This window comes from Aspergillus costaricaensis (genome assembly GCF_003184835.1).
Source record: "Aspergillus costaricaensis CBS 115574 unplaced genomic scaffold BO79scaffold_12, whole genome shotgun sequence".
In the NCBI taxonomy this organism is placed as follows: domain Eukaryota; kingdom Fungi; phylum Ascomycota; class Eurotiomycetes; order Eurotiales; family Aspergillaceae; genus Aspergillus; species Aspergillus costaricensis.
The window spans coordinates 237,432-249,041 of record NW_020291812.1 but is presented as its reverse complement, the minus strand read 5'-3'; the positions used below and the strand labels follow the sequence as shown (position 1 = coordinate 249,041).

General features: G+C 51.0%; 6 protein-coding genes across 6 annotated transcripts; 4 read left to right on the top strand and 2 right to left on the bottom strand.

Annotated features, from left to right (window-relative positions):
• Positions 1-259: 259 nt before the first annotated feature.
• BO79DRAFT_263442 (CocE/NonD family hydrolase) lies at positions 260-2,111 on the top strand (the record flags this gene model as incomplete). The annotated part of the gene is made up of 2 exons (XM_025686683.1): positions 260-1,947; positions 1,991-2,111. The coding sequence occupies 2 exons, from the start codon at positions 260-262 to the stop codon at positions 2,109-2,111; spliced, it is 1,809 nt and encodes a 602-aa protein (XP_025540645.1).
• A 276-nt stretch (positions 2,112-2,387) lies between these two features.
• On the top strand, positions 2,388-2,951 carry BO79DRAFT_263440 (cupin domain-containing protein; the record flags this gene model as incomplete). The annotated part of the gene is made up of 1 exon (XM_025686682.1): positions 2,388-2,951. One exon carries the CDS (start codon positions 2,388-2,390, stop codon positions 2,949-2,951), a length of 564 nt encoding a protein of 187 aa, XP_025540644.1.
• Positions 2,952-3,366: 415 nt separating this feature from the next.
• BO79DRAFT_286804 (uncharacterized protein) lies at positions 3,367-3,844 on the bottom strand (the record flags this gene model as incomplete). The annotated part of the gene is made up of 2 exons (XM_025688511.1): positions 3,499-3,844; positions 3,367-3,447 (listed from the first exon to the last, which is right to left on the bottom strand). Exons 1-2 carry the CDS (start codon positions 3,796-3,798, stop codon positions 3,367-3,369), a joined length of 381 nt encoding a protein of 126 aa, XP_025540643.1. The 5' UTR covers positions 3,799-3,844.
• A 365-nt stretch (positions 3,845-4,209) lies between these two features.
• BO79DRAFT_244725 (aldehyde dehydrogenase PutA) lies at positions 4,210-5,991 on the top strand (the record flags this gene model as incomplete). The annotated part of the gene is made up of 6 exons (XM_025685406.1): positions 4,210-4,611; positions 4,659-5,170; positions 5,217-5,309; positions 5,367-5,482; positions 5,536-5,846; positions 5,971-5,991. The coding sequence occupies 6 exons, from the start codon at positions 4,210-4,212 to the stop codon at positions 5,989-5,991; spliced, it is 1,455 nt and encodes a 484-aa protein (XP_025540642.1).
• A 108-nt stretch (positions 5,992-6,099) lies between these two features.
• On the bottom strand, positions 6,100-7,389 carry BO79DRAFT_263430 (DODA-type extradiol aromatic ring-opening family dioxygenase; the record flags this gene model as incomplete). Its single annotated transcript, XM_025686681.1, has 3 exons — positions 7,163-7,389; positions 6,960-7,090; positions 6,100-6,834 (listed from the first exon to the last, which is right to left on the bottom strand). Exons 1-3 carry the CDS (start codon positions 7,191-7,193, stop codon positions 6,100-6,102), a joined length of 897 nt encoding a protein of 298 aa, XP_025540641.1. The 5' UTR covers positions 7,194-7,389.
• Positions 7,390-7,916: 527 nt separating this feature from the next.
• On the top strand, positions 7,917-10,970 carry BO79DRAFT_193002 (putative C6 and C2H2 transcription factor RegA-like; the record flags this gene model as incomplete). Its single annotated transcript, XM_025680938.1, has 8 exons — positions 7,917-8,058; positions 8,113-8,167; positions 8,230-8,462; positions 8,512-8,715; positions 8,775-9,547; positions 9,597-9,731; positions 9,780-9,904; positions 9,950-10,970. The coding sequence occupies 8 exons, from the start codon at positions 7,917-7,919 to the stop codon at positions 10,968-10,970; spliced, it is 2,688 nt and encodes an 895-aa protein (XP_025540640.1).
• Between the last annotated feature and the right edge of the window lie 640 nt (positions 10,971-11,610).

The window sequence follows — 11,610 nt, the reverse complement described above, 5'->3', positions numbered from 1 at the left end:
TCATGTGTGTCCACCGTTAATGCCGGACGGATTTTGGGGTCTGGAGTCGTGATCTCAATTCTCGGCTCAACAACTTCGGCTCCACGTTCGGGGGCGGATGCAAGGGAACCGTTGAAATGGCGCAAAACACCGTGAGGGGTAGATAACGACGACCTATTTATCACACCGATTTTGAGTGCATTTGTTACACATTGTTTTTACTTCCTAGCTATTGATCCTCTATTTTTCTTTATTTGGGTGAGGTACAGTAACAACCATCATGCCGAATCCCATCCGCGAAGACATTACTACCCGGGATGATACATCCTTCCCCTACGTCTTCGAGCAGAATGTCACCATTGCTTTGAAGGATAAATCGGGTCTTGTCCGATGCAACGTCTACCGGCCCAAGGAGCTGGAAAAGGCCCCGGTGCTAGTCACTTACGGCCCCTACGGCAAAGATATTCCGTACTCGGACTTCCATCCGAAGTCATACAGCGAAGTCAACCCTGAGCATCACTCTGCCCATTCAGCCTGGGAGACTCCCGACCCTGCCTTCTGGACTAAGCATGGCTATGCTGTTGTTCGGGCGGATGAGCGAGGCACTGGCCAATCTCGCGGAAAGCTGGACACCATGTCCCGTGAAACGAGTGAGGCTTTCTTTGATGTGGTCGAATGGGCAGCCGAACAGCCATGGTCCACTGGTAAAGTAGGACTTCTCGGAATTAGTTACTATGCTGGGAGTCAATGGAGAGTCAGTGCCCGGCAACCCAAGGGCCTGTCGTGTATTATCCCGTGGGAGGGCATGTCCGACTACTACCGTGATCGTTGTCGCCACGGAGGTATCCTTTCGAACGCCTTCATCAAATTCTGGTGGGACCGCCAGGTCGTCTCTAACCAGTACGGTCGGCCTGGTCGTGCTGCCCGTAACTGGGGTCCTGATACCATCGAGGGTGATCTTCCCGAGGAGGAATTGGAAGCGAACCGTCAGGACCAGACAATCGACAACGTCAACAACCGATTCCGCGATGATATATACTATGCTAGTAAGGAGTACACTATGTCCGACATTCAGGTACCTCTTCTGTCCGTGGCCAACTGGGGTGGCATTTTGCTGCACTTGCGGGGTAATGTGGAGGGCTGGACCCAAGCAGGCAGCGAGTTGAAGTATCTGCGCTTCATCACCGGTCGCCATGACCTGCCTTTCTACTATTCGGAAGAAGTGGAAGTCCAGCGCAGCTTCTTAGACGCCTTCCTCAAGGGCGAGGATCGAGAGGGATGGTCCACTGGAACAGCCCCGAAGGTTGATCTGGTTCTCCGCAAAGGAGACGTCGGATTCAACAACGCTGAAGCAGAGAAGCAATTCCCTCGCCGCACTGAAAACGAATGGCCTATCGCCCGCACCCAATATACGCGATACTATCTGACTTCGAAGCAAGAGCTGGTAACCACAGCTCCGCAAGAGCGCCCGGTCAAAATCACTTACCCTGCTCTCGGAAATTTGGAGAACCCGCAGCTGGTGCAGTTCACCACTCCGCCATTTGAGAGCGAAACAGAAATCACCGGACACATTGTCGCGCATCTCAATGTATCCATGAGCCCCCAGCCAGGCTCTCCTACTCCGCAAGATATCGACCTTTTCGTCACATTGCGGTACATCTCTCCCGAGGGCAAGGAGGTGTTCTACACCGGCACAGCTGGAGACCCAGTGCCTCTCTGCAAGGGCTGGCAGCGTGTCAGTCTGCGCAAGACGGACCCTGATCATCCTCGCCACCGTCCCTGGCTCCCTCATCGCAACTACTACTCCACGGACGTGCTCCCGGTCATTCCGGGAGAGGTCTACCCGGTCGATGTGGAGGTGTGGCCGACCAACGTCGTAGTCGAAAAGGGAGGAAAGATTATCCTCGAGGTCGCATCTGGCGATACACAAGGAAGTGGAATATTCCAGCACAATTCTCCTGTAGACCGGTAAGTTGATCCCAAGGTGTAACGAAGACTACGTTGCTGACAGAGACAGATCCCCGGAGCGATTCCACGGGCTCAACCATATCAACTTCGGCCACGGAGATAACTATGTCACTTTGCCGATTATTCCCCCACGGGGCTGGCTGGAGGAACTCCGCAGGAAGTAGATCATAACTTAGATGAGATAATTAGGAATTGAATTTCGTTCTGTAATGCGAGAGCCGAATAACCGGTTGGAACCACCTTCCTAACTCCATCGGGATGTGGTCCCGATGCATCCTCGTCCGTATATTGGTAGTATAGACACAGCATTATATAGCAAACAGCATCCCATCCAAAGCAGTATACCAACCTCAAACCAAACAGTGAACTCTACTTACCTCAATCAATCTTCTACACCACCACAACTACCACCCAATTACCTCCAAACAAACACCGCCAAAATGACCAACACCAAAAACATCCGTCCCCTCTCCCGCTACATAACCACCCACGACCCCACCACCAACAAAGCCATCTTCTCCACCACCCTCTCAGAAACCATGCCGGTGCAACAAATCCAAGACTCCGCCAACGCCCAATTCTCTCTCGCCTACACCACCGACTCCTTCCCCGCAAATCTCACCGACGAGGCCGACATCCCCGCCTACGCCTCCTACCTGACCAACCCGCCCGGGATTACCATCTCCACGGGCTCGGTGTGTCGCATTGTGGATATGCCGCCGCATGCGCTGAGTCCGATGCATCGCACGGTGTCGGTGGATTATGGGGTTGTGTTGGAGGGGGAGGTTGAGTTGGTCTTGGACTCGGGGGAGACGAGGTTGTTGAAGAGGGGGGATGTGGCGATCCAGAGAGGTACGAATCATGCTTGGAGGAATGTTACTCCTGATGGGGAGAATGGGGGGGGGAGCTGGGCGAGGATGTTGTATGTGTTGTTGCCGGCGAAGGGGCTGGGGGAGGGGTTGAAGGAGGATTTGGGTGGGATTCAGGTTAGGGATAGTACTTAGACTTCTTTATTTCTAAGGTTGTGGGGTGGAAGGGGGGTGAGATGGGTGGTGGGTTGGTGGTTGATATAGGGTGTATTTAGAGTGCTGAATGGAATGGAAGGATGTCTATAGTTGTCATGCAGATATATAAGAGGTTGAGATTCTAGATGCATTCCGAGATCTGTGAGCACAATGTTTCTGATAGGATGCTGGTCATTGATACATTATTGCAAAATGAATGCTGAGCTGGTACTAAGTATGTCGTTACTGTTCACGTGGTACATTTGATATAGGGGTAGAAGGTAGTTGCTTTGAAATGTAACTTGATATTCGTAGCATTGAAGGTTGGTATAGCATATAACTAGTACAAAACAGTTGACTCATTTGAATATAATGCAAAAGTGAATAGAAATCAGACATAATACTAGCATACTAATCACCACTCTCCTCCAACTTCATAATGGAAGATCTTATCGTTAATCCTTCCCCCAGTAAAGCGCCAGAGACGCGCAACAGACTGCACATATATCAGAATTATCCAATTTGAAGATTTAGCATAGATACTCACCGCATTCAACCACACCCCATGCAACATGGTTTGGATAAACATATACTCCACGGGACTCGTCCCAGCCGATCGCTCTTCGTAGCTCAAGTTCCGATTCACAGGTCGATATGAAGGGATACGTCTATAGTGCGAAGGCCAGTCCACAGGCTGGGATACAGGGACAGCATCACGAGGAACCCGGGGCTGAGGCTGGGTCTCTGAGCCGGTGTGGTGGATCTCGTAGTCGGAGAGGATAGAAAGCGTGCTGGCGTCAACAGCCCTAGATGTAGTTGTAGTAGTAGTTGTAGTTGTAGACGACATAATGGAGATGATATCTTGAGTGTGTAACAAGCACTTTCACAGACAGTAACAGCAAGTTAGAACAGATGATGTTCCTCTTGACTAGCGGTGGATAGTGCACCGAACTGACCTGCATAACAAAAGGGATGTGCTGTCCATCCCATCCATCCCTTGCTTCCTCCACATCCCGAACGCCCAGACTCAACCCAACGCCTCCCTCCATCTTTCCCCCATATTTCCCCCGCACACTCTTCCACTGTCCGCATGATCGGATCACTAGCTGGGGCCATACTGCCGAGGAATAAGCTGTGTCCACATCGCGTGTTTGACGGTGTGACTTGATTGTCGGCTTAACCCCTGCTACTATATCCATTCAGATTCCAGACCTTGGTGTAACGGAGTGCCACCAAGCACGCTTACTACCAACGCACAATGGTCGCAACACAACCTTTCCAGCGCATTCTCGCTGCTGAGATAGACGGTCGCTGTTTGAATATCAGATACCGTCAGAATCAATTTCATCGTCTACAGTCCAGTCTTGTACAGAATATCGAGCAGATCAAGGATGCGATCGCTGCCGATTCGGGAAATTCGTCGGAAGAGGTTCGCGCCGAAATCTGCCTTGCCTTCAAAGAGATTCGCACACACTATGCTTCACTGGACTTGAAGAAAGACCTGGAGGAGGAGTATCGTGTTGCCAATGGCAAGGATAATTATGATGGGAAGCGTGGAGTCGGGATCGTCTATATTGTTCCTTCTTCGCATACTATGTTTTTCTCTGTTGTCGCGGCGCTGAGTGCTGCCATTGCGGCCGGGAACTGTGTGATTCTTGAGGTGGGCTCAACACCACGAGTTATTTGGCTTAATGCTAATTTTAACAGTTGACGAAAACTACCATGGCTTTACCGGGTGTTCTCAAGAAGATCCTGCCTCAGACCCTGGACGCAGATACATTCGCTATCAGCGAGGAGAGACCAGACGCTGCATTCCTTAACAAAACACACATCATTGCACAAAGTGACTCTATTACTCCTTCTTCCAACAGCCTTTCTTCTCCCACTTCAGCCAGAACCGTCGCCATCGTCGACCGCACAGCCAACATCTCCGCTGCAGCGGATGCGCTGGTGTCCGCGCGATTCGCTTTCGGCGGTCGCTCTACTTACTCTCCTGACATCGTACTCGTACAGGAGTACGCCATGAAGGAGTTCGTGGAAGCCATTATCCAGCGATCGTCAAAGTACCTAGCCGGTCAGAACGGAGATGCGCGTCAGACGGCAGTCAATCCGCGACGATCGAGCTCGGGCGCTTCGTTGCTCGATGCGGCGTATAAAGACGCCAGCGCACGGGTGATAGTATCTGGTTCCGAATGGGGTGTAGTTGAAGTGCACGACCGGTAAGCTCTATACCCCATCCAAGGGAGTAGCATGCTGACAGTTTAGAAAATCATCTCTTCTGCAAAAGAAGGTATCCGAGAAGGTGCTCGTCCTGCATCCGGTGACTAGCCTGGACGATGCTATTGATTTCAGCACATCGTATGTCTTTACCCACTACCCAACCTTTGTCCATTCAGAAAGCTCACCAAAATCTAGCATGGGAACCCTAGCAGCAACATACGCCTTCTCCGCCCCAGCAGCAGCCAAATACCTAACTCAATTCATCGACTCCTACACATCCTATATCAACCACGTTCCCGTCGACATGCTCAGTAAGTGTCCCAATCCCTTACCAGCCCTCTACAGGAATCACTAACAAGAACAGTCGGCCCCGCATACCCCATCAACCAACAGCCCTCGCGCGAAACTCGCTACTCAGTACAATCCCTGCAGGTCCCCCGACCCCAGTTCGTAACGGAGACCAGCAACACCGCTCTGGTTCGAGACATAGTGAGCAGCTATGCATCCAAGTCCAACGACGCATTGCGCGAGGCGTTGGTGCCGCTGCCCGCTATCGGGCAGCGCAGTGGCAAGGCAATTGGGTTCTTTGAGCAGGGTATTATTACTGGTGGGGTTATTACGCTCTTTACGTTTGTGGCGAGTATCTCGACGATGGGGATTTATGGGTATGCGGCTGTGAGGAGGTGGAGGGGGTTATGAGTGGTGTATTTAATTATATTTTTCTTTCTTTTGGAGTGAATTTGGTATGGATGTGAACTTATGTTGTGAGATTGGGGTATACTTTGTATTTGTGAAATAGTACATGGTTGGTATCTTCTGAGTTGGTCTAGAATGAATATGATCCTCCGTCTGTGCAAAGCTTAGACAGCCGAGTAGCTAATAACAAACTCATACCAATACATCTATTATACTGTAATTCAGCTTAGAGTCAAGCAGCCACAAGCTTTTGCTCTGGCCACCTCCCAAACGTAAACTGCAAATTCGCCATATTACACAACTCCCAAGTCTCCGCGCCCAAGACCCCGTGACAGCCCTCATCCTCTGCATCACCCGCCGCTCCCGCCACAAAAGCCGCCGGCACGAAATGATCGTCTGTGCCGTGCGCGTCGCGAAATTGTGGATGCTTCATGAGCCTAGTAACCGCCCGCTGCAGCTGCAGTCCCGAAGTCTTCGTCATCACATCCTCCAGGGATTGCTTGAACTCCAGTGCCCATTCCTCCGGGGGGATCTCCTGGGCTAGGGAATCACGATGTTTGACCATGGGTCCCCATCGATTGCGGTAGAGATTATGGACTGATCCTCCTGTGCCGATGAGGAGGTAGTTCTCCTTTCGGAGTTGGCGCAGTGTCTTTCCTATTTTCAGATGGTAGTGCGGATCGTATCGCGCGTTACTGGATATCACTGTTACCGGAGGGGGATTCCCCCCTGGGAACATCTTTTGGATAATGGTGAACACGTCTACTATCCAGTTGTAGTTGGGGTTGCCGGATACATTGAACCCTTCTGCTTGGAGGAGGTCGATGCATCGTTGTGCGGTGGCCAAGTCAGATGTCATTTGGTAGGTCTTGTAGTCGTTGCTCGGGACGATACCTATGGGGCTGATCTGGGGAGCGGGGTTCGTGGCCACTTCGATGCCGTCTCCTAGTGTTGCCCAGTGGGAGCTCTGATTTGGTCATCATTGGGTGTTAGTTAGTGTCCGTGGGGGGTGGATGTCATTTCCCCAATCTGGGTAGTGTAGAGTGACGGGTGGATCCGCGTGTTTATGGTGTAGGATGGTAGAAGACGCACCAGCATCACAATTCCTCTCACATTGTGTGCTCGTGCTTCATCGCCACATTTGCGCCAGTAGTTGGAGCATTCGGTCGTTTCGTATATCATCATCGGAGAGCCATGGGAGAACAAGTGGACCGGGGTGAGGCCTAGCTAGCGGCGTGAGTGGATCTGCTATAGCTGCTGCCAACTGGGGTCCGGTCGGGGTTTTGCGGACATACCCATTTTGTGCCATCCGGCTTCGGCTTTCATTGTCCTGGTGGGGGTGATGGTACTTCCAACAACGGACTGGTGAGTATTAGGATCTGGACTAGTCTGGGCCTGTTAGTGTTGGTAGCTGGAGGAGATGGATCATCCAGGATGGAGACCCAGGAAGGGGCCTCGGTTAGGGTCCTCCACATCCCGAGCACGCTGTAAGGGTCCAAAGGCAATTGATAAGCCACCTCACTGGTCATCGCGAGGGTCCATCCCTTTCACTTGCCCATCTGGCTGACCGGGAGACGCGTGCTCGTAAAACTCGTCTGCCTATACTAGCTGGTTGATCGCCGGTAGTATTCGGGTTGCATTCTTGCACATCCTGAATGGATCCATATATGAGAAAAGAAACCCTGCACTTCCTCTGCCGCTTAGTCATGGCGCCATCCAGGGCTGTAGCCAACTTTATGGCGCAGTTCAAGCACCAGACTGGCCAGCCCCATCCTCGCCTCTCTGCGAAATACGTAGACACTCTTCAAATTGGTTTAGTTCCCAGGGAAAGATAGCCTGAATAATGAACTAGTCCCTACTATCCCTCTGAATATCCCAATCATGGACCCCGTCCCCCGCATTTTGCCATCCCGAGCTTAACGCTTGGTGACTTCCCCACACTGTCCGTCATTCCAACTCACTTTCAGTCTATTTGACACTATTTCCTCTTCTTCACCTCATCATCCCTTCCATCTCAATCTCTAGTTTCACCAATGTATCGCCTCCATCATGCTCGATAAGTCCTCTCCATCATTCCCCGCGCAATCCCCATCACGACCACTCCCTAAAGCGCGCGATGGATATTTTCAATGTGGGTTCTGCAAAAAACACTACAACCGGGCAGATCATCTAATTCGACACGTCCGGTCGCGTATGTCGCTCTCTTGATGCCCACGTATCTCTTCTTCTCTAACTCTATGTGCAGACACCCGCGAGAAACCATACGTTTGTCATGTGTGTAATAAAGGCTTCGCCAGGCCGTACGTCCGTCCTCATCCGTCTCTGCCATCCTCTCTCTCTGGTTCTGACCGCTCCGCATCAGGGACTTGATGAAGCGACACGCTGCAGGTCATGACCATCCGCGAGATGGCAAGCGCAAACGTCCCCCGTCCTATGCGAAGAGCGGTCGGGTCTCCCAGGCGTGCAAAGCTTGCGCCACATCAAAGCTCAAATGCGACGAGGAAAAGCCTTGTCGGCGTTGTCGGGACAAAAAGCTTATTTGCGACTGGCACGACGCCGGATTCGATGAATTGACCCCGGGGTCACCGATGCAAGGTTGGTTCATCTGGGAAAAGCCGGTATATCCGATAACTGAGCGGTTTAGGGTACGATGACCCTGATGGCCAAAGCCAGTATCCCGAGCCACCTCAACCGCATGCCGCGTTCTCGCCAACAATACCGCCAATGGGCGACTACCCAGCTACCATCGATAATCCTTCATTTACCACCCCTGACTTTGCTGTAAACAACTATTTGCCTGACCCGCCCGACCTTGCTCCCGAAAATCCCCCGTCGACCAACTATGGCGGTAAGTTCCGTCTATATCGTAATCGAAGTGCAGCGTGTGCTAATCGAGCTTCGCCGAAGCAATATCACCCGCGTTGGATCATGAAAGTGGTATCTTTAGTGTCGATGGAACCTTCTTCCCCGAGTTCATTCCCGATGCTCTCATACCATCCTTATCCCGTCCGAACGAATTAGATCCACTGAATGCCATGAACCCTACGCCAGACTACCGCCATAACCTTCTCAATACCAACATGCAGTTTGATTTCGATCTGACTGAAGTCGACTTTGGCCTGATCGACTACTTCAATTCCCAGGGGCTATCACACCTTGCTCCTCAGCCCCCCGATCCACCCAACGATCGGTCTGATGTGGATAGTCGGATCGCGCTTGGTGCTGAGGCCTACAAACGGTCATCACTGTCGGCATGGAAACCTGCACAGCATGACCATGTCTTTGCTGACCAAGATAATCTATCAGTCCCAGTGGTTATGGATAGCCCAGGGTCCAGCATCAGAGGAGAGCGGCAGATCCTACCTGAGAGACTCGCCCCGGGTAGTCGCGATCTCATATTCGGAATGGTCTTGCAGACGAGCGAAAAAGCCATGATTCCACGTATAATAAAGTCATTCCCGAGTACTGAGCTGTTAGATGGTCTTATACAAGACTATTTTGCCTACCAAAGCCAAAAGCTGGATCCATTCATACATGGTCCAACGTTCTACCCCAATGAACAGAGCTCCGGCATGCTAACAGCTCTTGCTGCCTCTGGCGCGGTCCGCTCGGCTATACCCACCATCCGTAAACTGGGCTACGCGTTGATGGAAGTTGCACGCCTAGACATGTCGACTACGGTACATCTGCCTTATAGGTGCTTATTTGACAGATGCTAATGTTGGGCAGTTCGAGTCGGACAACCGCATCACACGCCATCTTCGGCCTTCGCAAACATTCGCAGTTGTCATTGACATTGGTTTATGGAGCGGCAATGGTCGAAGGACGGAAATAGCGGAAAGCTTCCAACAACCACTGGTGACGGTCAGTTCACACCTACACTAGATATGACGTCGCTAACGATGGGGTCAGATGCTTCGACGGGCGTTACGTTTTCGCCGGACTATCTACACAACTATTGTGCCAAGTCCCGAGGACAACGAGGAAGAGCTGGAGAAGAAATGGCACGCTTGGATCGAGCAGGAATCTTTCAGAAGGTGAGACAACTTTTCATTGTCCTAGACTTAAACTGACACGTCCAGACTTGTCCATCATCTATTTTTACATGACGCTCAGTGTGCGATGATGCTGAATGTCAGTCCACTCATATCGTACGCTGAATTAGAGCTTCCGCTCCCATCCATCCGCGCACTATGGGACGCCAAGTCAGCAGCAGCGTGGAGGGATACCTACCTAGACCTTGGATTACTTTCAACCGAGCGACAGCCGTCTCTAGTCGAGGCCATGCGGGACATGTCCCGGTTACAAGGCGCTGTCGATTTGCAGCTGGCCGGTTGCATCCTCCTCCACGGCTTTTCGGCTATGGTGAACGAGTACCACCGGTTTAGCTTCATTTCCAAGGGCAACTCCAAGCATTGGAATGCATTAGTAACCAACTCGCGACACCAAGAGCTAGCACAAGCTTTGCAACACTTTCGCATGATCTGCTACGAATGGCCCAACTTTCCCATTCCCGAAGTCATTCTAATATACGAGATGATCTCAATGTTACTATACATGTCCCTAGAGGACCTCCAGCTATTCGCCGGAAAGGAAGACAAGAGCGAGGCAAGACGAGTCTACCACAGTGCACTCGAATGGATCAGCAGCATCGACTCGCGACGTGCTGTATGGCATGCCGGCCAAGTCATCCGAGCAGCCAAAGCCATTCCGGCGGGGTCCGTGACAGGCTTCCTAGCGGTGGGAGTATACTACGCCAGCTTGGCCTTTTGGTCGTATGGCGTGGTGCTCAAAGCCAAGAACAATAAAATGGGAAGCTCGGAAAACCGCCCATTGGGTCCTCCTTCCACCATCCGCGGCCCAACGATCTACCTCGACGGAGACGAGACCACCGACGTGCAGAAATTCATCTCTCTCGGATGTGGCAGTCCAGCATTGCAGGGTCGACAAGGTCCTGCGTTCGTCTCTGATCCCGGACAGACTATGGACCTCACTCAGGAGCTTCTGCGGGCAGATGCTTCTCAGGATGCGCTTCCCCCGTTGGTTCAGGGGTTGTGCCAATTGATGAATGGTCTGGGTAATGCTGCTAGATCTGGTACTTGAGAAGATTATGTGTAATTATGATGAATATGATGTACGATTGGCGCGGCTTGGTGGTGCGTTCGCTTCCAGTAGTATTCGTGGTCTACACGATCGGATATATCCCAGTATATGACATTTGACATATCCAGGGCCATAATCAGTCCCTACATCAAGCACGAGGCTTGGAATCAACGATCAGAAAGAAGAAAGAGAACTTGGTGATTGACGTTCTACTACAATCTGTTTCTCTAACAAACTGAAACATGAGAGGAACTAATGATCGTCAGAGAGGTCACAAGTTGTTACTAAGTGAAGTCTCATTTCAACTTAACCAGATACTACTTACTTAGTAGTAGTACTATTCTATAGTCGCAAACTATAATATTTAAACATCAGCCATACTACGGTAGTTGGTAGTATACTATATATTTGTTCATACTTCGACACGAATGAATTTTATATACTAATGGGAGACACCGTCTTAACACAGTGTTGGAAAAATTATTGCATGAACTTCGTGTGATAATAAAACTAGATATATTATTAATCAGTCTAGTAGTTAAGCACTACACTGAACGAAGAAGCCATCATGATGGTCTAGTAGTATAGTGGTAGTAGGTAGAGGTTAAACCGAATCGTGCCCGCCCCGCCTGTATACATT